General features: G+C 36.8%; 1 protein-coding gene across 4 annotated transcripts in view; it reads left to right on the forward strand.

The window, feature by feature from the left end:
- The window catches only part of bcar3 (BCAR3 adaptor protein, NSP family member), a 68124-nt gene that overhangs the window by 1900 nt on the left and 38346 nt on the right, over positions 1-27878 (forward strand). Inside the window, exons 2-3 of one of the 4 annotated variants that reach the window (XM_059503973.1) lie at positions 5191-5347; positions 9946-10060. In XM_059503973.1, the coding sequence (XP_059359956.1) occupies positions 5240-5347; positions 9946-10060 (223 nt within the window). In that variant the 5' untranslated portion in view covers positions 5191-5239. Of the gene's footprint in view, positions 1-5190; positions 5348-9945; positions 10061-19539; positions 19837-27878 lie in introns of those variants that run through there. The other 3 variants (XM_059503974.1, XM_059503976.1, XM_059503975.1) reach the window with 3 other exon arrangements.

The following is a 27878-nucleotide window of genomic DNA, read 5'->3' on the forward strand; positions in this document are numbered from 1 at the left end:
GAAGTTGAACGGAGTTAATATCAAAGACAGTTTACACTACACCACAATTTTAAAATCAAAAGCATTATAAAAAGCATAACACTTATAGCCTGCTATATACAAAACTTCTCACAACACCTTGAATGAGGGGGCTTCTAGTTACTGTTTACTGTATCCCAAACAGCTGTAATGGCAAAAGTATCTTGCAGATTGTCTGTGAGGATGAGTCAAGAACTGCCAGGGAATGTTATTAACCTAACTGTGGTGTGAACTCAGGACTTCAGGCACGGCCGGTATGCTGTGAATCAGGGTAGACCTTCCTCCTCCTCAGGCAGAACTTTGAAACATAGCATGTTAGGGAACACAGGGGCAGTACTGAGGAAAGAATCAGTAGTTCATAAAAACTAAGAAGAGATAAGAGACTGCATGGATACATTGAAAATATTGGAATAGTTGCTATCATAACATATTGACACAATATTTATTTTGCATACAGTTTATGTAACCTAAACCCTGTTCATCCCACGGTAATTAAAGTATAAGCTTCATTTGATTGTGACTGCCTTTTGTTTAAAAGATGTAATTTTTATTGCATTAGAATTCTTTAGATGTATTTTAGGTGAGTTGTTTGCCTCATGGTAAAAGCAGAGATTAGAAGGGGTGGATGGGGGAGAAAGTGGTGCCTGCCTCCTCTACAACTCCCAACTGACATTAACACGAGAGAGAGGACTACCAGGACAGAACCATTTTGTACAAAACATCTGCTCACACGATTCACGTGAACTGACAAAATGGCTACATTATCTTGACTGATTGCTAAAGTGTCATAGCGTTTCTCAACCCTGTGGAAAAGACCAGTATGTGTAGTGTTTTGGATGATGGTTTCCAGCATGGGATGCTGGAAGCCCCATCAGACTTTAGTTTAACCAGCAAGAGTTTCTTGGTCAATGAACTTCACACACACAATTTACCAGTCAGATATTCCTGGTTGTTTTAATGTCAAAACTTGGCAGCACATTCCCAAAATGCCTGCATCTTCATCATAGGGGGTGTTCTAGTCTTGATCCGACACAGCATTTATATCATCTCACATATACACACCCATACTGTATATACTGTACACCCACCACATATTCAAGTCATGCAGGTCACATATGTTACTCATGTGTATCTCAATCCTGCTGGCCACCACACACACAAGTGCAAATGCAACATCATCATAAATCAGTGCTGCGTGTGCTCTTGACTTGCAAGATCTCCCACGTGTCGTTCTGGAATGCTTAACTCAGAACAATGATGTCATTGAATCTGGGTTCACTCTCCTCGCTTATCTTGAAATCTGACAGTCCAATGCCAACGTCCAATCACAAAAATGTATGAATGTGCCATTTATGTTAAATAATGATTTTCAATAAAACAAGATTTACTGCTGAGTATAGTCTATATTAGTACATTTTCTAGTTCTCAGATGTTAGTGGAACATATCCATAGTGATGGTTATTCTGCCAAGATACCAGTGTGAATTAAAGTAAAATGGGACCAGCTGATTAAAAGCTGCAAGTCTATGCAAAAATAATGGGTCCCATTTGTGGCCCCTTGTGTGCAGCAGAATATATGTACAAATAGCAGATTATATATCTATAAATATATAAACACCAGATAAAAATCCTTTGTTTCACCCAAACTTCTATTTTAGTCCAAAAACAGAACCACTGAAAACAAAGTAATCAATATTTAAGAAAGTTCCGTTTCAAAATAGCAAACATAAAATAAGAAAATATTAAAAGTCAAAGTCATTTTAGTGCCAAGGAGCCATGCAGTCTCTTGTTTCTGTAACCACAACAGAGGAAACGGGAAGGGGTCTTCTGTTTCCCAAACAGGATGTTCAAAGCAACACAGTGTGTGACTTCACGTGTCCCCAGCCCGCAGTTTGCAGTAATTAGTTCCTGTTGCATGCTTTTCTAATCATCAGAGCTATTTTGGACCCAGTATGAACAGTTTATAGACACCACAGCAGCAGTGAATGCTATAGCGTAATGCAGTCAGAACAATGTAGTAAAAGAACAGATTATAGATTGAATCTTAAAAGAGTGCAGGAAGAATATGTTGAATATTATGAACATGATCTTGTTCTGCACTCTATCGATGGGAAAGCTTTACAGGCATATATGACATTGATATGTGTGTGTGTATGTGCATACTAAACTCTAAATGCGATTAAGCCATGTCAGGATGTATCTACAAAATGGCTTTTAAGAAAATTGGATCATGCAGATGCACAAGTCTATTGAATGAATATCAGCCAAAATAACTGGACTTCATCGTCATCATCGTGATTCTGAAAGGGCATCCACCTTCAGCTTTATTACATGAGGCAAAAATAATGTAGTGTACAAATATACTACTGTTATATATACTGTAGTCTATAGACAATATAGTATATAAACAATTAAGTTGTATTGTATGGAATAATTACTCCAAGATTGCCATGCTCTACATCACGGTTATTCAAATCTTGTCCTGGAGGGCCAATGCACTGCAGAGTTTAGCTCCAACCCTGATCAAACACACCTGAGCATGCTAATCAGTGTCTTCAGGATCATTAGAAAATCACAGGTAGGTGAGTTTGATCAGGGTTGGAGCTAAACTCTGCAGCGCATTGGCCATCCAGGACAAGATTTGAATAACCTTCTCTACATGCTGTTTGTTTACTTCATTTCAAATCCACTTGGGTCACATTAATGCATTTGGCTTACAATTCTTTCACTTAATTGTACAATAAATAAATTCAGTAAAAAAGGCTAAAAGCTACTTTTAGTTTGTTCAGTCAATTTATTAATTGTACAAATGGCAAGTGGAACAGTTTTAATGGCTTGAAACTAAACAATAAGCTGTGTATTGGACCTAAAGGCTTGAATATAATTTAAACTGTGATGCTAATGGCTTGAATATCATGTAAACCGAATCTACTATCAATTGATGAAAGATAAAGGCATTTGTTTGGTTTAAGTGCTCCAAGGACAGTCAGTTTTCTCTTGTCAGCCAAACAACCTGTCCTCTAAGGTGTGAGACCCACCATACATCTGTTCATGTTGCCACAGGGGTATTGACATTCATGACAGGAATAAAACTCCACAATTGTACAAGCTACTCCTCTGATTGCTTTACCCCAGGGATGGGCTGCCGACTGCGAGCACAGCTGGGCCTGAGAGCTATATTAGATTAACTGCAACTTTTTTTGTTGTATTGCTTCAGCAGTGTTTTATAAGCCATGTTCCACCACTTCCACAGCTGCTTTTATTGCCCATTGTGTGAGATTAGATGAAAGTTGATTGCTGGGAAAAAAGGACATCAGGATCTTCCTAACTGGTGCATGTCTGCATTAGCAAAATGAAATACTGCAGGGTTCACAAACAAGATAGTTGAAGCTGACAAATGGCTATTGAGTTTAGAAACTGAAATGTAATTTAATGAACGAAATATCAAACCCACTGCAAACCATATTTTAATTTACTGTCCAATTGTAGGCTCAAGGATGTCTCATCAATGCAGGGGGAGAACAAACAGAAAATGTTTCACTACATAATTAATGCAGCTTACTAAAGAAAACATTGTTATTTTTTATTGCTCCTACTTAAGTATGAGTAATAATAACTACAACAGTGCATATGACAGGTGCAGTTATAACAGTGGAACTCGCTACAAGTTACATTGATATTCCAGTAGGTGGTGACATGTGTGTTTGTGAGTGAGTCACTGAATAATTTATTAAACTCTTACATTGAAACATACTAATTCATCTAGAAATAAAATAAATGAGTGAGTCTGGAAATAGACTAACTGAAAATATTGTGTTCAAATATAAGTTACTCATTATTTACTTTTTATTTATTGAACTGTTGTGTAGGAGCAATATTATAAGCAGTCATATTGCTTGTCTGAAACTATGTTCCTGTCATGATGAAGTACTAGACAGAGCATGCGATGATGCTTAGGGTATGATTAGTTGTATGATTTGTGAAGTGGATTCTTTTGTTGGCAGGAGTAACCCTTGACAAAGCACTTCTCTCAGGCAAGGTGACAGGGCCTTCTGCGAGGAGCCCATACAGTCTATAAATACATACTCTTTCTGTCTCTCTCTCTCATACACACACACTCACACTCACACTCACATACTAATAACTGTAATGGCCTCCTCTCTGGGTGATCTTTTAAATGATTGGACATATCATGCCAAGATTTGAAAAAACACTCCGCTGCCTCATCCAACTTATTTAATAATTTAATTCCTCTGCATTTTGTTGGTAATTTGTTTGTGTTAGAATTCATGCCTTTAAAAAGAAGACATACATCTCTGATCTGTGCATAACTGCCCACACAGATTATGTCCATTAAAAGAGAAACGTCTGGTGATGTGACCAATCATACTTAGAGTTTTTGAAGGAGAAAAGGAGTAGAAATGCTGCCTTATCATAAATAAGCTATTAAACTAAGGGGAGCTGGTTCATATAGTAATTAAAGCCTCTGCCAACACCATAAATCCATAGTGTGGTTTCACAGTCAGTAAGAGGGAGGACATCCAGAGTCATGCAAGCACACAAATTGCACATATGCATTTATGCACATGTGCTCCACCCATCACACATGCACACACTCATGCACAAAACTGCACTGTGAATCACTTCTTAATCGTAATGAAACCGTTCAAACTGCTTATTAGATTTCTTAGGACTGCATTGCTCACCTTAAGTACCATGTATTTTCTTTTTGCGGACCCCCAGGGTTCATTGAGAAAGAATCATGTGCAGACAGAATGTTGCAACCCCAGTAATGTTTTTTTTTAGCTTCCAGGATGAGCTGTCAAATCTGAGGGCAGATGATTCTGTACAAATTTGTTTCATTTGTGACTGAAGGCAAGGCCAAATAATGACTCGAATGTCATGTGTCAGATAACTCATCATGCTATATAGAAAAAGAACCTGATGTGGTTTAGACCAGTACCATACCATACCAACTTTATTTGTTAAGCACTTTACAACAACCAAAGTTGACCAAAGTGCTGTACAGAAAAATAAATAAATAAATAAATAAATAAAAATAGATAAAATAAACATATGTGGGACATGACCCAAACTTTATCTCCAGTCTATTTGAAAAAAGTATTAAGTAAATCACAATATTAATGCAAATAATGCTTTGCTTTTCTTCCAGCCTTCCATACAGAGGGGCATTTTAGGCAACATTTGGATAAAATTCCATCATGAAGCACATGTCCATCTCGAAATGGTTAAGTCAGCTGGGGCTACCTCAATACTGCTCGCTATTCGATGAAGAATATGATGGAGTGGAGGTAAAGTCAGCACACACTGTGAGTTTAGACACACATGCACATGCTTACACACACATGCACGCAGAGCTGCATACCACTCACTGTGTCATGCAATTATTCAAACACAGTTATTTGAAATTGCATGACTGCCTGTGAGCTTCTCTTTATTATTTATAATCATAAACAACTTATAGAGCTATCGGTCAAAGTGAGCTCTGAAAAGCAGCAAACCTTACAGAAAAGTGAAATCTAAACTATGTGGTTGAACTCGGGAAAGCATGCTGAGATTCCGTTCAAAGCATTTCACAGAATTTAGACCAGCTGATCTGACATGTATTTTCAGCCATATACTCTTGGCAGCACACTTCACCTGTAAGTGCGTCCAGGAACAGCAGCAAAACAAAGATTCTGAAAGTATTTCCATGGCTTACAGAACCAGTATGCATGCTTGACCTGACTATAGTGCTAAACTTCACTTCTAGAGCTACTGCCAACAAAATACTTTAACCACATACATAATCTTAAATTTCAAACTTAACTCTACATTCTCTACATTGCACAAACACTGTACTTTACTTTTTATCTTTACTTCCTGGTGTAACTTTTTAAATAATCAGGAGGAGAGTGAGAATGTTTTTTGTTAAAGGTTTGTGTCCAATATAGTATAATACTCCAAATACTCCATTTCAGATACATTTTTGGGCATCCCATTTACATTAGTACAGGGTTGTCCAATGTATTTCCTTGAGAACCACCTGCAGACTTTAGCTCTATCCATAATGAAACAAACCTGAACCAGCTAATCAAGATCCTAAGGATAACCAGGTTGCAGATGAACTCTCAGGAGTGGGATCAGACACCCCTACATTAATGTATTTGTACCTCAAAACATAATTTTCATTTTCATTCTAACCAGAACCATGATAGTTGTATGTAATGGAAACATTTTGATCACCACCTGTCACACACAGCATGAACTCCAGGTGACTCATTTTCAGTGCCCTATAAAGAATTCCAGTTGCTCAGCTCTGAAATAATTTATTATATGCTCCACAAATAACAAGATATAAGAGACTGTCTTCCACAAAATTATCCACTTTACAATTTAACCAGCTCTATTTTCTAGAAATAAAAAAACACTCAACTGCCAAAGAAAGAAATGAACAGTGGATCAGAAACAACAGCAGTGTTGACTCTGAGACAACTACAGTACATGTCCTTTAAAGGCTCGCTGATTACTTTGTGCAATGCACATTAACGGTAAATCATATTTCTGTGATTCCAACTCACTAATGGAGTGCAGGGTAAAGTCTGGATGAAGAACAGCACCAATAAAACAGCTATTAAGTATCCATTACCACTTTAACCAATGATGAAAGAGCTGTTTTCCCTTTATTTTATAACTGATTTGAGTGACTAATATGTTTGACTTACACACAAACACACACATTTATATAGCTTCCATAAATTCAGTTTTAAATTTCAATTCAGCGCCTTTTTTATTCAAATTCAGGAATTTTATTAGAATTTCAAAAGCATTTTGAGTTAAATTCTAAATGCACAAACCTACTTTTAGTACTATCATCACTATTATTATATCAAAGTACCATAGTTTTGTCATACAATATCATCACTGTACCATGGAAGCTTTTATAAGGGCAACTAGTAATTATTAGATTATGAGTAATGGGCACACACACATGCACGCAAATCATCCATCTAATAGGACAATGGCTTAAAGGGATAGTTCACCCAAAAATGAAAATTATGTCATTAATGACTCACCCTCATGTCGTTCCAAACCCGTAAGTCCTCCGTTCATCTTCGGAACACAGTTTAACATATTTTAGATTTAGTCCGAGAGCTTTGTGTCCCTCCATTGAAAACCTATGTATGGTATACAGTCCGTGTCCAGAAAGGTAATAAAAACATCATCAAAGTAGTCCATGTGAAATCAGAGGGTCAGTTAGAATTTTTTGAAGCATCGAAAATACATTTTGGTCCAAAAATAGCAAAAACTACAACTTTATTCAACATTGTCTTCTCTTCCGTGTCTGTTGTGAGAGAGAGTTCAAAACAAAGCAGTTTATGATATCCGGTTCGCGAATGAATCATTCGATGTAACCGGATCTTTTTGAACCAGTTCACCAAATCGAACTGAATCATTTTAAACGGTTTGTGTCTCCTTGTGACTTAAGCTGTTAACTTTTTTAATGTGGCTGACACTCCCTCTGAGTTCAAACAAACCAATATCCCAGATTAATTCATGTACTCAAACAGTACACTGACTGAACTGCTGTGAAGAGAGAACTGAAGATGAACATCGAGCCGAGCCAGATAATGAACAAACGATTGACTCGTTCTCGAGTCAAGAACCGGTTGCATCGGTATTTGGATCACCAGTAGTGATGGGAAGTTCGGTTCTTTCAGTTTGGAACGACATGAGGATGAGTCATTAATGACATAATTTTCATTTTTCGATGAACTAACCCTTTAAGATCTACAAACCTTCTGCCAAAACAACAACAAAGTAGCACATCTCTTATATCTACCTGTCCACTCAAGAGGAGGTGTCTGGAAAGCTGAATGCTTAGTGACATGTTTTTGAAGTCTCGGCATGAGAGATTGATATGAGACCAGACATGGTAAATAAAGAGTTGAGTGTGCAGAGGCTTTGTCATGGCTTGTTAGATTTAGCTGTGGGTTGAAGGCAGATGAACAATGGGCCCTTACCAGCATGTTATCCCCTCGTTTTCCATCTCTTCGCCCCTCTCTCTCCCACACTCTGGCCTTTCACTGGCTTTCTTTTTTGTCTGCCACTCTGTCCGTCCCTGTCCATCACCCTTCTCTGTGCTTCCCCAAACTAGCCTGTAAAAACAGAGACATGGCAGTGGGAAAGAGTACTTGCTGCTGATGTAGGAGATTCTGGGTAGAATCCATTCGATGAATCCATTGGAGCAGATAAGATAAAACACACAAAGAGAGCAATGCAGCATGCATCTGTAACTCCAAAGTTAGATCAACACTTCTTCACCTCACTGCACCAATTCTGTAAAACAGAGTTCACACGGATTCTCATAGCTCAGCTTAACGTATGACTTGGTAAAGGCCTTTGAATAATGAGAATGAACAGCACTAAGATTACAAGGACATTTTAAAGCTGCAGTCGGTAACTTTTGGCGATCGCGTCTGGCGGAAGAACATTGTAGCCAGAGCTACTTCTCTCTGTTTACATCTATGGCAAGTCACGCAGGTACTGTGATACTCTGCAGCGTTGCCGACACCACCCAGACTAAAATAGTCTGAATATAAACACTTATTATAGGGGTACCATTGTGATTCAAGATAAGACAAAAACACGGTTTGGAAAATGGATTCATGATGTACTCGCTCATTATATATATTTTTTACATTTTCAACACAAAACAACTCTGTGGCACAGCCTTGCGCTGATTGGACCAGAAGAGCCGGGAGCGGTGGATTTTTGCAAAACAAATAACAGGTAGAAGTGCGCTGAGCCATAACGATCTTTTATTTTGAAAAAAAAAGGCTGGATTCTCTGTTACATCTTGGTCACGTGAAGGCCACAGTTTTTACGCCAGTCGTATAATTTTATTTTGTTGTATTTATCTGTCACACAATGTTTTTCCGCCAGACGCGAGCACCAAAAGTTACCGACTGCAGCTTTAAATGAAATTTTTGCTCTTTTTTCTTTATTAAAAATAATATACTAAAACTTTTAATTGGTCATTTTAAATGCTACAGTAAGTATATTAAGGCATTACAACATTATAATTTCAGTATAGAATGTTTTAAATAACATTTACCCAAGTAAAAACAAAGTTGTAAATAAACTATTGGAGAAAAATTTACAAGAACAAGAGTTAAAGTATGAAATCTTGCTTTCAGGATTGCAGTCTTTCTACTTCAAAATGTCATGTTTAATTCAATGTTACATGCTTTTTCGTTGTAATAAATTGTGACATTTACTAGCAATTTCTGTGTGAAAATCCTTTCTACATAATTTATGTTCTCCTGTGTACCGATATCTTTGGCATTTCCATGAAAGGATACATTCTTATGAATACAATCGACAGAAATGGCTAATTTCAAAACACAAACAAATTCAAATCTTGCATATTTAGGATGGATAGTATGCAAATTGGAATGCAGCCACAAAAATCTGAGCAAACCAATTTTAGTTGCATTGACAAGATATGGGCAGTCCCAAATTACCCAATATGCTGTGAAAGCACATGTTTGTTATTGTTTATTTTGGAAGGAATGCTTTGGCATGTGCACTGTAAATACTAAACAGCAGAAAATAGCACATAACCTTCAATTAAACTGCTCTTGTTTTGTCCTGCCAGGAACAATGAAAGCAGAGATGCCGTCTAAAACATAGCCGTGCGTTTTTGTTGTGTCAGAAGCAAAAGGAATGTATCGTTTGAAAGCCACACGAGGCCTGGCTTTGAGGAGTGGCGAAGCACAGTCCGTAATCACACACCGCTAGCTTAAAACATACACTTTTCTGATGTTTGTTTTTGTATGTGAATGATAGATGGCCATTAGTTCTAGCCCTTGTCATTCTCACCACATATTTAAACCACTTCAACTCTGTTTTTGTCTCTGTCTAGGACTTACTGCACCTTACAGAGATGGATCTGTTGGGTATGGGGGTCCAAAGTCGTCTCCATCGCATCCACATTTTCTCCAGTATCCAAGTGCTGCGAGAGCGTGAAACAAAAAGAGGTCAGTCCCGGTCTTTTCCCACTTAGGTACACTACCGTTTACAAGTTTTATTTAATCAAACATACAGTAAAAAACATAATATTGTGGAATAGTATTAGAAATTAAAATAACTGTTTTTAGAATTTAAAAAAGTGTATTGTAAAATGTAGTTCATTCCTGTGATAGCAAACCTAGATTTTCAGTAGGCATTATTCCAGTCATCAGTGTCACATGATCCTTCAAAAATCTAATATGCTAATTTGGTGCTCAGGAAGCATTTTTTATTTATAATGTTGAAAACAGTTGTGCTCTGTTCTTAACATATTTTTTCAGGTATTTTTTTTCTTTTGCTAAAAATATTTAATAACAATGTCTTTTTTGTCACTTTAATATATCTTTGCTGAATAACAGTAATATTTTCTTTAAAAAATATAATAATAATAATACAAATTCAAATCTTATTAACCCCAAACTTTTCAGTGGTAGAGTAGGTACAAGCTTCACTTTTATCCCTATTGCCAACATAGACGATAGCTGCTCAAGGGGTGGCAACTTACTGAACTGACTTGGCTTCTGCTATTTATAAGGGCTTTTTAAAATACAAAAGTTGTAACAGAACCATTAAACTCAACCAGCAATTAAAGTATCTATCTCCATGCACACACCTCATCATAAACCACAGCGGTGAAAACAAAAGCAGGAGCTTATATTTATGGAGGTTTTCTCTGGCTGGGCTGAGTCTGCTGCTCCATAGCCCTGCTTCTATTGGACAGCCTGTGACACTGAAGAGCTTCGTTAATCACAGCAAGGTTATCCGTAGGGTGTGAGAGCAGTTCAGGCTGCAGGCACGGGGACACATGCATATGGGGTCAAATCAACAGGGATTAGCTCACAAAACTATGCATTGGAGTGTGTGATAGATCTCCCTGTGGAATATTGTGTGTGTGTGTAATGGTAGTGCATATATATAAACTCTTTGCTAGCTCAGCTTGGTGGAAAAGTTTTAATCTGAGACAAACATAATTATGCTATCCTCGAGATCTTCAAGAGGTCATCTCAAAGCCTTGAAAGTGATACACATCTAATCAGCATGCTGAAATTATGGGGATAACGGCTCATCAGAGAACACTAAGAAACATAAGAAGCATTTACTGTCAACACTGATAGTGAGTCATGAATGGACTTGCTTCCGCACACTCACACACAAAGACATCCTAACATCAGACTACCCCTCAGAGTTGACATGTCTACTTTTTTTAGCATTGACTTGAAAAACGAAACTAATCATTATACTTACAGTTTAAACATTGCCTTACTGACATAGTGAAAATTGTATAATTTAATGTATTAAATGAACATGAGTTGGATTACATGCTGTATAACTAGTCTATTATTAGCACAAGTACATTCATTGTAAAGTTGCTTATGCGGGGCTCTACGGTCACAATTTTTTTAAAGCTACTTTGAAACAACATGGATTTTTATAATTGCTTATAAAAATTACTTATTTGACATTGTCATAGATTTAATAAAGTTTCTTATAAATATAGGCAGTTGCAGGTTGTGTTGTTATGGGGTTTATTTACAAAATACAATCACGTATTCGATAGCGCTTGCCCTACATAGTACAATAAAGTATGTCTGAAAACCATCAAGAAAAAACATTCCATCTGATGATAATCAAGCCACACTTTACATTTTATAATTTATCTTCATTGTTTACAAGAAAAAAAACACCTTTTTCCCAATTAATCTAAATGGCCAGTTGAATGCATAAAACATTTTTTTTTAAGTATAGGATTTTTTAAAATAAATTATAAAGAAAAAATAAGATGCAAAAGAACAAGTTTTTTTTCTATATTAAATAAATAAAATCAATGAAATAAGGAATTCTCCTTAATCTGCAGGTGCATCTCAGTAAATTAGAATGTCGTGGAAAAGTTCATTTATTTCAGTAATTCAACTCAAATTGTGAAACTCGTGTATTAAATAAATTCAATGCACCCAAAGTCTGTTTTTTTTAATTGTGATGATTTTGGCTCACATTTAACAAAAATTCACCAATTTCAACAAATTAGAATATGGCGACATGCCAATCAACTAATCAATGTAAAACACTTGCAAAGGTTTACTTTGGTTTTTCAAAATGGTCTCTCAGTTTGGTTCACTAGGCTACACAATCATGGGGAAGACTGCTGATCTGACAGTTGTCCAGAAGACAATCATTGACACCATTCACAAGGAAGGTAAGCCACAAACATTCATTGCCAAAGAAGCTGGCTGTTCAAAGAGTGCTGTATCCAAGCATGTTAACAGAAAGTGTGGAAGAAAAGGATGCACAGCCAACTGAGAGAACCACCGCCTTATGAGGATTATTGAGAAAAATAGATTAAATAATTTGAGTGAACTTCACAAGGAATGAACTGAGGCTGGGGTCAAGGTATCAAGAGCCACCACACACAGACGTGTCAAGGAATTTGATGAACCACAGACAACGTCAGAAGCATCTTACCTGGTCTAAGGAGAAGAAGAACTGGACTGTTGCCCTGTGGTCCAAAGTCCTCTTTTCAGATGAGAGCAAGTTCTGTATTTCATTTGGAAACCAAGGTCATAGAGTGTGGAGGAAGGATGGAGAAGCTCATAGCCCAAGTTGCTTGAAGTCCAGTGTTAAGTTTCCACAGTCTGTGATGATTTGGGGTGCAATGTCATCTGCTGGTGTTGGTCCATTGTGTTTTTTTTAAAACCAAAGTCACTGCACCCATTTACCAAGAAATTTTGGAGCACTTCATGCTTCCTTCTGCTGATCAGCTTTTTGAAGATGCTGATTTCATTTTCCAGCAGGATTTGGCACCTGCCCACACTGCCAAAAGCACAAAAAGTTGGTTAAATGACCATGGTGTTGGTGTGCTTGACTGGCCAGCAAACTCACCAGACCTGAACCCCATAGAGAATCTATGGGCTATTGTCAAGAGATAAATGAGAATCAACAGACCAAAAAATGCAGATGAGCTGAAGGCCACTGTCAAAGAAACCTGGGCTTCGATTTTTTTTTATTGGTCTTGTGAAGTATTCTAACTTGTTATGAATTGGTGGGTTTTTGTTAAATGTGAGCCAAAATCATCACAATTAAAAGAACCAAAGACTTAAACTACTTCAGTTTGTGTGCATTGAATTTATTTAATACACAAGTTTCACAATTTGAGTTGAATTACTAAAATAAATGAACTTTTCCACAACATTCTAATTAATTGAGATGCACCTGTATTACCACCAACCACCCATCACTAAGAGCACAAAAACTGACTTGCTGCTTATTTTAATGAGGCAGGTCCCTTTTTCTGGGCTTGTTTTTTATTTTTAGAAAAATCTGGCAACACTGCAACCCCTACCCTTCAGTCAAACAGACACACAGACAAGTGTCTATGTAGAGGAGGAGCAGACACACGCTGCTGTGTGCAGGATCTGCCAGGTGATTATAAAACCTTTCACCCATCCCGCAATCCTGGCAGTCAGCATTGCTGTGGGGGCACCCCACCACTGTGTGTAATTAAGTCCTTAAAAAGCATGTCAAGACACACACATACAAACAGTGGGCTGACAGGCCAAGGCTCGTTTCCCAGGCATAACATACTGCCTCGACTCTATTGCTATAGAGACTCTGACACTTTAGAAAATGGGCTGTTGAATTAGATGTCTTGGATCAGCAACTTTGCAGATAAAATGTTTTTTAAGTTTTGTAACCAATAGGAATAGTGCTGAACAGCTTTTGAACAAATGCTTCGGTTATTTAATATTACAAATCAAGTAAACACAAACTTAAAAAGGGTTACAGCATAAGCAAAAGCTTTGAGCAGTCTGAAAACTTACTGTCAGTTTTTAAAAAACGTTTGGTCTTTACTGGCATGGTCCCATGCTTGAGGACAATAACCATTGTTTCCCTGAAATGTTTTGGCTGTTTGAGGACTCAATAGGTGGTCCGATTAAAACGGGTTCGACACCTTTACCCCATCCCATTCTAGTAGCGTATCCATTCAGCTCCTGTATCCTTCACATCCTGTGAGAAATGCAAATGTTACACATACAATTTCAGCTGGCAATATTATTTTAACAGCTGTATTTTCAAATCTTATACTGAAAAATTGATATATTTATTGAAACACTATTATTTCCAGAAACGACCAATTTAGTATTTTATGTGCTTCAAAGTTTTTTCTTACCCTTTCACTTTTATAGTTATTTGAAATCAATCTCCCAAGCATTTCAACCTTCTAAAGTGCAAATTTAATTAAACACTCAAAAATGAAACATCTGTCATTTGTTTACTCACCCTAATGTTGTTCCAAACCTATATCATCTGCAAGCAAAAATGCAATACGTTTAGCAGAAGAAAAGTGGTCTGTGCGACTTCTAAAGCCACATGATTGTTTTGCATATGGACTACTTTATGGTACATATATGAACTGTTCTTTTTTGGAGCTTGACAATAACTGTTTTTGTTGTATGAGAAAGAACAGACTGTATATTCTACAAAACATCTCTTTTGTGTTTCCTAGAAGAAAGAAAGACATACAGGTTTGACATGACTTGAGAGTAAGTAAATGTCTAAATGATGATTTTTTTTTTCTTTATTCCAGTATTCATTTAGCTTCAGGCACTATTTTATTTGGTGCTTTTTGTGTAGTTGAAAAGTGTGTGCCAGTGCATAAACACAGCACTTTTTGCAGTGATGTGCAATGATGACAGGCTGCTCTTGTGTAGAAGGGCTGGAGTTTGCTATTAAATGAAGCATGCTATTAAATGGGTGGTTGGCTAACTGCCTTCCCTGCTCTCAGCAGAGATTGCAGATTCGTTCAAAGGGATGCCACCATACAGTATATAAAATTCCATACATAAGCAGTTCTGAGCTACATAAACTCCAAGGTCAGCAATGCATCCTTCTATGTGGGTTTCATAATTTTTTGATTATTATTTATTGTCCAATATATGTTCTGTTGTTGCAGAAACTATGATTAAGACTAAGCATGAAAATAGTTGAATTACAGAGTGGATATACGTTCAAATGAAATCCCAATTATGCAGTTCTTTCATTGAGCACTTGGGTGCTTTGTAAAACCTAATCCAGCATAAGCATTAGAAAAAGCAGCATAATTCTAAATATTTTGAGAGCCAGGGCTGAGCCTTGTGAGAAAACGTGAGAAAACTAATCACAGTTAGATGAAAGCCCAGAGGGTGTCTCTTGGATATATTCTGGGCGTTTCTTGGGCGTTTTGTGGGAAAACTCTTCCCTGTCCATGCGCTCATATTGGGTGTGAGAGTATAGAGCTGGCATCAGCTCCATCACCCCTCAGTCACATTCAGCTCTGTGCCAGCATTTCATAAACAAACACATTTCCTAGCCAGAATGAACAGCTGGGCCCCTCTTAAAAAAAACCTCCGTTTTGAAATTTGATACATGTTCAAAATATGTCTTTCATGAAGGATGATACTGGGGCAAAAAGTAGTCAGTGCTGCTGCTCTGTCTTTTCAGATACCCGCATTAAACTCTTTTGTCTGCTAGACAAATGTCACCTGTAGAAAGTGTCCATTATTCTTCTGAGCAATGTTTAAATATGTTTAGGAGGAGGGATTTGTTAGCATTTTGCCAAGTTCGACAACATGGGGTGGTGTTAGCGCAGTGGATGAGACCAATGCCTGTGGTGTGGGAGACCCGGGTTCGAATCCACTGTGAACCGCCAGTGTGTCCCTGAGCAAGACACTTAACCCCTAGTTGCTCCAGAGGCGTGCGACCTCTGACATATATAGCAATTGTAAGTCGCTTTGGATAAAAGCGTCAGGTAAATGTAACATGCCCAAAAGACTTGACTCAGAGCAGATGCCACATTTGATTTATTCTAAAAACACAAAATGCATTAATGGAAAAAATACATCTGAGGATTTCAAGATTTTTTTTTTACCTTGTTAATGCATGTGCCTTGTCTTAATGTGAATGATTCATCAATGCACATTAGTCTCAAGAAAAAAATGTATTAAAAATGTTTGGATTATGTATAATCAAAACTTACTCCACCTCTGTTGAAGCTTTCCTTGTTTGGCTGAAATCACCAAGCCATATTTTTTTTCTGTTATAACCACCTGTAATATATAAGTTTTTACAATCCTGATAAAATTATAATTATAAAATAATATGAAATACATCACATGGAAGTAAAATGGGTTGAGTCCACCAATAAAATATCGAAGAATACATTTTCAGAATCAGATTCAGAATGAGCTTTATTGCCAGGTACGTTTACACATACAAGGAATTTGTTTTAGTATAAACAGAAGCTCCACAGTGCAACAGAATGACTGTGACAAGACAGGACACAGATAACAAGAAGAATATAAAAATATACAAAATAGACAATGTACAAAAAAGCAAATACAAAATATAATATAGAAAATTATGATGTACAGGTATGATGTGTGCAAATTTGAAATGTAAACAAGTATGGTGTTAATTAGGTAATGTATATAGTGTTGTGTGTTCCAAGATTTTTAAGTGATCATGAGATGGATTGCATGAGGGAAGAAACTGTTTCTGTGTCTGGCTGTTCTGTTGCTAAAATCTTAATAAATTTCCTGCTGACAAAATCTCCAGAAAGTTGTTAAAATTAGATGAATATGAATATGTTGTCTACTCTGAATACAGTCTATATCAATTCTCCTTCCTGGTAAAGATCATTTTACTTTCACTAGCCATATTTATCCAGAGACCTAGAATAGAGTTGCACTTATTTAAGAAAGAATGTGGGGCTGGAATCGGACAAGCAGTCACCAGCGGCCACTTAGTCCATCAATATGACTGTGCTTGACCATGTATAAGTGGCAGCTAAACTCCATCTGATGACAGCTAGACTTTAAGCCGACAGGTCAGATGTAGTGGTGCTCGCTGCTGAGAAGCCATTTGCCAGTGTTGGAAAATACCAGTCATGACAAGCAGATTCCACATCATGTTTATCTGAGGCACAGGGCATAAGATAAAGCTGGCAAGACTGAGGCAAGTTATTGCTCACATTTTAACATGGTTTTATCCAATAACACAGTTTAATAAGGCTTTTTAATTATTCCATGATACACAAAGAATTATGCTTGCACAAATAATAATTTTGTAAAGACTTAAAATCTGATTTCAATTAGTAAAATCAACAATTTTATGATTCAGAAAATGAGTCATGAGAGGAAATTCTTATTTTCTTGTTAAAAAAACTTTGCCTGAATGATTACATGTTGTGGAATGGGGCAAGATAACATTTCATACTTTGATAACTGCTCTAACTCTCAGCCTTGGGTGGAACCAGTAAAAGGAGAGAGAGGCAGAAATAGATGAGCTTTATATCCCTTCTAAGGGACACCTCCTGTGACTGTTTGTGAGACACAGACTTTGTGTTGTGCTCATATTGATGCATTCCATTCCAAAAATTGTTTCTGTTCCTGTATGAAAACACATAAATACATAAAATAGTTCAATACAAAATTGCTTTCAAAATTGCTCACCAAGCTCCAAATCAAAGTTAAAATAGTTATTTGTCTGTTTACTGGTAACTTTATTAGAAACTGCAAGTAATTGCAAATTAACTCAATAATCACGTAATGACTCAATGAGCTGTGCTGTTTGCAACAAATTTATAAGGAAACAACTGCAAAAATTACATTGCAATAAGGACACTTCTAAAAAAAAAACATTAAAAAAATATATATATTTCAAGATGTCATTATTTAATTTCTTTATAATTTTCCTAATTCATGTCACCTAAAGAGTTTCAGAGAACTTTAGAAAAATTTTGAGATTTTTCTTTACTTTTAAAATAATTTGCACCAATGAATTGATAACAATATTAAAGTGTATGAAAAAATATATAATGAAAATTGATTTCATGGCAGCTTTATCATTGCTTTAAAAAGCTTATATTGTTACCATTGAGGTCAGAATACATCAGATGCACCATTACAAACAAACCATTATGCTTGAGGTGTTCTCATCTGTAACTGTGTCTTCTATAACCTGTTTGAATTTTGAGCTACTAGTCAAATCACTGAATCCAGTCTTCCAGTCAAAAGTGCTCAGCTTGAGGCTGTATAGGTCCAGTCAGGTGGTCTGACTCCACGTCAAGGTGCCTAAGGTGATGGGATCATCAGATTAAAGCAAAGAATGTCTGCTCACAATCATTGGCCTTATGGCATGATGGTAAATACCATGAAATGGTAGAAGTGTGTCAAGCACTATAGATTGTGCAATACTGTTTATACCACAGTAGAGATATTGACATCACAATCAGCAGGCAGGACTGCTTTGTGTTATTTACAGTATATGTGTAAGTAACAATAAAGAAAATACAAGTCAAGGCGAAGAAGACCTTGTTATTAAAAGCAAGTTAAAAAGTTGAAACTGTTACTGTTGTTAATGTGCAATTAGAATTTAGAGTTTTACTTTATGTGAAGCTGTTTTGCCAGACTTATCATTCGTTATGGATATTGCTATCTTTGGTTGTGTCTGTACAACATTACTTGAGAACTCAAGGGCTGAACAAAACCGACATGTTGACAGATTCACCAAAACTCTTCTTTATTAGTGATCTATTGCCCATGTCACATAATAAACGCTCAATTTCAAAATGTACATGTTTAATTGCATGGAGCTGAAGATTGATAACAGTGCTTTGAGTGGTATCTTTGACAGATATATATCTGTTTTCAGGACAATGTCTGGTTTTGACACTTGACAAATGGTACTCTAGGCAGGTGTGCTGTAACTTAAGGAGGCCTATTTCAATCCAGATGTATCCTTTTCAGTGTTTCTAGTGCACACACTTTGTAAGTAGTGAATTCATTGTTGTGTAGTGCTTAGGCACTTCTGGTATTTATATACAACCCTACAATATTAGAAATGTATAAAAATGGTTAGCTTTGGATCTGGATGTTTGCACAATGGTTTTCACAACACACAGACAGTAACTGAATGACAAAACCAGCCTGCATGATCACCGCACTCTCATCAGACTTTAGTCAGTTCACACCGCACCCAATCTCTCTGCCTGAATCATTCGGGAAGGAAGTTTGCCTCTGTCATTTGTTATCATCCCACTGACAATGAAGAGGAATCCGAGGACAAAGAGACGGGAAATTCTGTTCCTCACAGACAACAGAAAAGAAAAGAAAAAACATTTAGCCATTCTGATTGACCTTTTCTGAAAAAGCATTGGTTGACAGTTAAATACATTTTTGACGACCATATTAGGTGTAAAATATACATTTTTTTTTGAATATTTTAAGTTTTAACATTGACATCTTCAGCATTCATTTGACACACAACACAGACTTGTAATACTTGTCCAAAAAGTTAACTTGAACAAAGAAAGGCCAGTAATGTTTGGACTGGGCACATGACAGAGGAGAGCGCTGCTGGGGGCAGGGGCTGGCTAGTCAGTTGTGAGATGACTCCATAAGTTCCGCCCATTGGAGAGGGTGTGACTGGCAAATCTAAATCACTCCCTTGGGGGCTGAACTAAGGAGAAAGAGTGAGCAGGAGAGAGAGGGACTTGGAGGAGATTGTAAGATTGCTTGGGAAACACCGGCACAGCTCATAGTGGGAGGTCAGTGGCAACATTGTCGTTCATGTTCAACTTGTTGTCCATCAGTGTGAATCTGTGCACTAGGTCGCTATGCTTGCTGTGGAACTGAGAAACTCTTACTAACAGACTGCACAAGGAGTGTATTTCATAATTTGCATACTTGGAGAAGCTACAACCTTTAGCCAGGTAAGGCAAAAAATACAAATGGTTGTGGTACAGTTATTAAAGTTTCCTCTAATTTTGTATGCATGTATCTATCTATCTATCTATCTATCTATCTATCTATCTATCTATCTATCTATCTATCTATCTATCTATCTATCTATCTATCTATCTATCTATCTATCATGACTACATAATTAAATTTCAATTATAATTTAAAAAATATAATTAAATTTTTTTTAACAAATAACTCTAAATATGATTGTCTAAGCTTGCAAATTGTGACACTGTGTATAGCACTGCGGGTCACATTGTTGATGGGTAGCAGGGGGTTTGGGGCTTGACATCTCTTCTCACCCCTTCCTGCTCAACAAAAGAATGGCCCATTAGAAATTGGCAGTTATTGTGTGACTATAGTAGTCTATGAATACGAATGTATAACAAGAACAACTATCAATGAGTGTTTTTACCTGTACAACAAAACACTATTATATCAAAAACAGCTCATTTAAAAAAAAAACAAAGTCATGTTTACATATAAAACCTGGTTTCTTTCTCATCTTAATGTCAAAATGTACACAGATAAACATGCTTAATAACTTCTTAAATATCCAGCAGAGGAAGCGAGACCCTTTTTGTTTTGGCCTTATTCTGTCCTCCCATTGTTGCTCTTGGTGTTTGTTTGTTTATGGTGTTTTCCGCTCAACATGCTCATAACAGTAATTAGGGAGCAGCCGTGTTTCATGTGATTGGACTGGAAGATCTTAAAGGATCTACTTTTAGCACGTAGACCTGAGAGAGACGGATCTGACTGCTGGCTCCATGCCTTCAGTGAATGGACGTGTGGTGTATTCACACGTCTGTATGCATTTCCATACTTCCTATTCTGATAAGCCTTAGTGCTGGGACTGCGTAATGAACTGCTCAGGCCTTATTTGTGGCTATTGACTACTGGTACAGGAGTCTGAGTTGAAGCAGAAAGAGTTGCGTCTGTCATGGGGGGCGGAGGAGAGATGTTGATGTACTGTTGCCCATATGTTCCTCTGTCTGTGCGCAGCTGAGTGGTCTACATTGGGTTGTTTTGTCTCCTGTTGCTTTACTGCTATTGTCAGTGACAATGGGACCCTAAATCAATGAGACAAACACAGTGATGTCAAAGAGGAAGTACTAGAACTCTCACTCTCATTCAAACACGCCTCCACATGTCTACATCACTATGTGGAAATATTTGCATAATGCCACCCAAATGTTCACGCAGAGAAAGAAGGCGTGGTTTCAGTAAACACAGTTAGTGTTAAATCAGCTATGTCAGGGAGATGCTGTGTGTATCTAGCAAAAGCACTTTATTTGGCCTTCTGAAAGTAGATGCATTTAGGAATTAGCAACGCATTTTATGAATGACCGTTTTGTGAACCTAGGAGATGACGTAATTCTGACTTCACTACGACAATCTGGCGCTTCTGAATCAGCTACTGTATGTTTTGTTATTAATTTAAGTATTTGCTATTGACTGTTCAAATGCGAGTTTTGTGCAACGTGTGTGTGTGTGTGTGTGTGTGTGTGTGTGTGTGCGAGTGCATCTGTGTGTGTGTGTGTGTGTGTGTGTGTGAGAGAGAGAGTTAGAGAGAGAGAGAGAGAGAGAGAGAGAGAGACCGGTCACTCACATTACAATGGAGTCAGCTGTCCTAACCGTCTGAGGCTTGTGTACTGCAAACACATACGAGCTTCATCACTGTGTCTGTCATGTGATTCTGTTCCCCTTTCGTGCTTGAACTGATGGTAAAACTAAGGAAATTATTAACTGTATTTACATTTTTATTGAAAGATGAAACTCGCAATTATGGAAAGGGCTGTTACATTTCCGACGAGTGCTTGTGGTGTTCGCCCAATCACAGTGCACTGGGTCAGTTGGCCAATCAGAGCAGACTGCACTTGTCAGAAGGAGGGTCTTTGTAGAAAACGACGCGTTTGAGAGTAGAGGGGGATAGAGGACCTACAATAATGTACAGTATTTGAAAAATAATGTTTTAATTTACATTAAAGCATGTCAGCATATTCTGTTACACCAAAATACACGAAATTATGGTCTTTAAAAAAGCATCATATGACCTTTAATTTTAACTTCTTTAAAGGGATAGTTCGACCCAAAATGAAAATTCTGTCATTAATTATTCACCCTCTTGTCGTTCCAAACCAGTAAGACCTCTGTTCTTCTTTGGAACACAAAAAAAAGATATTTTTGATGAAACTGCAATGTTCCCAGACCCAGAAACGTAGTAAGGACATCAGTAAACAGTCCATGTGACATCAGTGCCTCAACTTCAATTTTGCAAAGCTACGAGAATACTTTTTGTGCACAAAGAAAACAAAAAACAATTTATTTAACAATTCTTCTCCCCTAGTTACCTTCTCCTATTTTGGAGAGTACCAAGATGCACGCGCGCATTTTCCCCAGAATGTAATCAGTGTTATTTACGTTTACTAGAAAGCATGCTCATTCATCTTAGTACTCTCCAAAATGGTGGAAGACATTTACGTGAGGGAGAAGAATTGTTGAATAAAGTTTCTGAATATTTTTGTTTCAGGGTCTAGAAATATTGCTGTTGCATTGCTGTCTATGCAGGGTCAGAAAGCTCTCCAGTTTCATAAAAAATATTTTAATTTGTGTTACGAAGATAAACGAAGGTCTTACGTTTTCGGAACGACAAGGGGGTGAGTAATTAATGACAGAATTTTCATTTCATTTCATTTCATTTTCATATCCCTTTAAAAGAAAACTTACTGACCCTAGACTTTTGAGTGTACATTTTACATTGGACATTTAACTGTTGACCCAATACACTTTCACAATAATTTAAAACAACCAAACGGTCCTACAATTAAACTAATATTACCTTTGGCTGAATAAGAAAACTAAACTAAACTAAAAATCATGAATGATGTCATTAGTTTACCTGCATGTTATGTGATCATTATTCAACATCAGAAAACCATGAACATGTGATTGTTGTTAAATTATTGTAATATTAAGTTTCAGGGGTACTTTATATTCATATTTTAATGAGAGATGTGATAAAATGTGTACTTGCCTTGTCTGTGCAGAGTTATTATCCAATTTTTCAACTTCTGTCTTGACAATTTAAAGCTGCTATAACTGGTTACTTTCACATGATCCATGCAGGGATACCAGAAAGTGCCGTGACCTACGACATGACCACAGGAATAACGTCAGAATAACCAGACGTTAATCTCCCTATAATAATCCCACCACTAAAAGGACAACTCAGACAGCTTCACAAAACATAACTTTCTGCAGTAATCTACATGATATCAAACACCTTAACTTGTATTAAACTTACACTATTCTTTTAACTTATGTATGCACTGTGGTTCTACAATTCAGTGGTTGGCTCTATTTGAACTTCAGAATGTGTTCTCCACTCCTTCAGGCCATCATGGTTGATGCATGGCTGTGTGTTAAGAGCTCTTTAAACCCTACACTACACTTGCTCTCCTCTCACTCAGTCTTTGTGTTCCAAAAGCAGGTTTGAATTAATTAAAGGAGAACTGCATTATTCACGAGATTCCCACCAACTCCTGTGGGGGATGGCTGGACGGTGAAAGGGCCAGAGTGAGAATAGTCATCTTGTTGTTTTGAAATGCGCAGAGAATTCTCCTCCTTCGTGTGTTTAACCTTTTTGCTCTGAGAGTCAGAGCTCTTTGAAAATTGTTTGTACTGCATGCACATTTTGAGTGACTTTGACTGTGATTGTTGTTGTCCCCAGTACAATTCCTACATCTATACCCCTTCAATACCTTTGCATAATTGCCTCAGGATAATCCTTTTAAAACAACTTGGAATGAGAAAGCAATAGGTTGTTATCAAAAACTCGACAGGGGTGAAAGACGATACTAAAAATGTTTCTCTAAAAATTGTTTAAGGTATAGTTCACTTACAATTGAAAATGTCCACAAGATAAAGTCATATACAGGACTCGACATAAACACTTGTCCAGGACAAGTGGATTTTGTGAATTGGCAAGTGAAAGAAAATTTGACTTACCCGACCGGACAAGTAACCTGAATAAAACATCAACAACAAACATTAACTGAACAAACATAGCACTGAAACTTTGGTGAGAATGATTCAGATTTTATTAATTTCACGGTAAACGGTGACTGATAACGGATAATGTATTGACAGCAAGGGCGTAGGGGTCTGCTTTCGACATTGGTGGGGACATAAACCCAAGCCAACCCCTACCCCCCCATCAAATCACATTATATTTGTCCCAAATTTTGCTAGGTTGGAAGATTGTGTATCTTTCAGCACAACCTTTGTCTTTCTGTCAATATGCTTTCTATAGAGAGCTAATAATAGCCATAGATTGCACTTTCTCTTTCCGTTTGCTCTGTTTTGTCAAACACTGTTCTTTAAACTCATCGATGCAGCTTTGTCAATTCCTGAAATGAGCTTTTATATGAACTGTTGTGAACTGCTGTCTTGAACTGGGGTTTGGGGGGCCCCAGTGAGGGTTGTACAAGTGGGTCCTGTTTGAAATTGTTTAATGTCCGGTCTATTTATTTATTTGTGCTATTTACACAATGTTTATGTTTTTTCAAGTTTGTAGGTGTCAAGTTACAGAAACCGAATAATTAAATGTAAAATAACACTGAATAGTCTTCACTGTAAAAATTGAATATAGTCAAACCAAAATGTATCCAGACACCTTCAACATTATCACAGTTATTTGCTATAGTTTAGAAAATGGTAACAAAATATGACGAACTCAAGAGTTAAACTGTGTCAGAAAAATTCATCTTGATAATGTCAGATAACTTTGATAGAAAGGTATGTAATGGATTACAATCAAACAAAACTTCAGACAACTGTTAGTTTGACAATATTTACACAACTATCAATAGTCTGTTGACAAATTACCAAGCAATACTTAATTTTGTTCAGTCTGTGGTGTAAAAAGGTTGCTTTAGAAATTAAAGGAAAAACGCGTAAACAAAACATGGTCAGGTCAAAGTGTCTGAATCATTTTTGGTCCCACATTTTTTCTATGTCACTGGTAGTACACAGTATGAATATTTTTTGGGTATAATATGTCAGAGTTTATTTTATTTCGCTATAGTCACTTACATAAATTAACTATAGTGTCCTTAACCCACTAGAAAAAATATAAAAAATTATATCTGGTGTCTGAATAATTTTTGGTTTGACTGAGGATTAATTCTTTTTAAAACTACAAAGTAATTCAGTCAAGAGTAGTGAGTGATTTTCTTTCTTTTCTTGGATTAACATTAAGGACACCGACAACAGCTAGTAAATTAGGCACTTTTCACTTTAAGAGACAATGCATCCAATATAATGATACACATCCAGTTTCTTTCTCCACTGTTTATTATGACTTTAGACATAACTAACATAACTGTTTTTTCGAACACACTCCAAGACGGGTATTTTAACACAATTTTGTATGTATGTTTCGGTACAAGAGCAAGAATATTTTATTTGCTTTGTTTAAATTAATTGTTTAAATTAATATAATATAATAGTAATATAATATAAAAATATGCAAATTTTTACCCCCCCCCCCATAACCATAACAGTAGTTAACAATAAACAAATAGTTAATATTAACTGACTTTTGACTATTTTAGACACATTGACCATTTTTTTCGAACGAAAATAGTTCTAAGAAAAGCCATGGCAGAACAGTGGCGCCTCTCCGAGCAACACACAGCGGTGTTTCAGTACTGAATAATTCAGCATTGTGCAAAACGGGTGAGTCAATGATTCAGTGAGCCATTCATAAAGACAGTCACTTGCTTTATTTATTGAATGAATTAGCCATTTAAACAACTTTGTTGAATCGGTAGCTCACTCATTAAAACAGTGACTTGCTGCCACCTACTGGTGGTTAGTTTCATATTTAAAACTATAATTTCATTATTTCGGAATAAATGATTAAATGATGACAGAAATTTTTTGGGCAATTATCCTTATAGTGTGTCCAAGCCAGTCGAGAAAAATAATAAGATAATGGCTTTCCTGGAGAACAAAGACACTTTAACATTCCCAGACATGACATTGTATTAGCCCGAGGCAAATAAATGTGTTTGATATAGAGGATGATGTCAGCCAGCAACCAGCTGTGCTTTGCAGTATTGAGAGACAAAGAGACAGAGAACAGGCTACTGTGATTGACACTTTAGAGTGAGGTCATATGATGGCATGTCAGTCTAGAATAAAACAAGCACTTGAGAAAGAACTGGATAATCAATAGGGAGTCTAAAGAGAAAATAGTAGAGCAAAGAATTAATTAACAACAGTTTAATGAGCATTTTGCATATTCATGACCTCTGGGGAGGAAGAGAAAGTTAATGGTTTAATTGTTTAGCATATGTAATCTATAGCCACAGGGGATCGTTTCTGCATTTCTGCAGTGCTGACAGCTGTCTCTCTGCCTCACTGCATGCTGAAATGTTGAAAATTACACCATGCAGAGCTCTTAGACACCATGTTAGCCTACAGTGGCCTTTTGACCTGGGCTGAGAGCACGGAAATCACTTATGTTTCAGATTCCTATTACACAGAATAGTTTATGTAAGAGTTACAAATAACAGGGACATTTTACATTATAGTGTCCATGTTACGTGTTGCTTCTATTAATAAAATAAACAATATTAGACATTGCTTTGGCTATATCTTTTAAACTATTAACCATATATCATTTTTTACAGAGAAAAACTTTTCCTTAGGTTATACTATGGGGACTGTGTGAATAATAATCTAGGTAAGAGTAGCTGAATTAAAGTAAAAAGTATGGAGTAAAAAAAAAAAAAAAAAAAAAAAACACTGATGAAATTGGTAAGACCGGAGATTTTCTCATGTTTGTCTGTGACAAACATCCTAGACAATGGGTGTAATTTAAAAACACTGATTTATTTTTTTAAGATGACTTGAGACTAATGATGAAATATAGTGTTTGACCAGAACAAAATGACTGGAGCCAATTACACTGAAATAAATGTATTTGGCTGTTTAAATGCACATTAATATGATTGGATTTCCTTGTTACCTCAGTAAGGCCTCATTTCTTATAGAGGAAAAAGCTTTACAGAGTAATTTAGCCAAAAATAAAAATGGTCTCTCATGTCATTCTTAATCTGTAAGAATTCTAAATCTGACTTTATTTCTTATGTTTCCTTTACAATAAACATTTGTATGATGAATTTTAAAAGACATGAGGGTGAGTAAATGATGAAAAAAAATTATAATCACCTGTGAAATATGTACATTGAGGGAAAGATTTAAAATCATATCTTTGAAATGGCCTCCTTCAGGGATCTGGAGGGTCTGCCCCAGCTTATTCCACTCCATGTTCCTATTTTTATTTTTAGAAATGTCACAGTTGCCATCCTAAAATCACTGGTTTATATGAGTATTATGACTCAGACCCCTCGCTTCCCCCGACACAGGAAGAACAGGTCTGCCTTCTCAAATGAGCATGACTATCCCTCACACTCTGAGACATGTGAGACAAATTAATCTGAAACCAACAGGGGATTCCTGACTAGCCAGTATGATAACTCAGTAACACTGATCTTTGGATTTTAATGTCTCCTAGCCATTACACACCACATGAAAACAGCACCAGTGAATGAAGTCTCATGTTTCAGGGCCCCGGGACAGTGCACAGGTGCTCCAGGTGCATAAATATACAGCTCAGGTACTCCTAGCAGGGTTTCATAACACTGCAAAGTGCCCTGATCAAACCATTAAAAACCCGCTGTGTGGATCTAGTCATTATACACCAGAACACCCAGAATGTGTAAAGAATTACAGAAACAAATAAAAAAGTGATTTACAGGTGTATGACAGGCGTAGGCTGTTTAAGTGCATATATTTTCTTATCCTTTAAGAACAAAAGAATCTAAGCTATACACCCAGCCCAACTGTTACTGTGACAAACTGGAAAACAACATTAAATGAGCACAGTCACATGATAAGCTGATTCAGGACGTTGGTGGTCATGAATGAGTAGATCTGTGGG

Source organism: Carassius carassius, chromosome 21 (assembly GCF_963082965.1).
Source record: "Carassius carassius chromosome 21, fCarCar2.1, whole genome shotgun sequence".
Classification (NCBI taxonomy): Eukaryota; Metazoa; Chordata; class Actinopteri; order Cypriniformes; family Cyprinidae; genus Carassius; species Carassius carassius.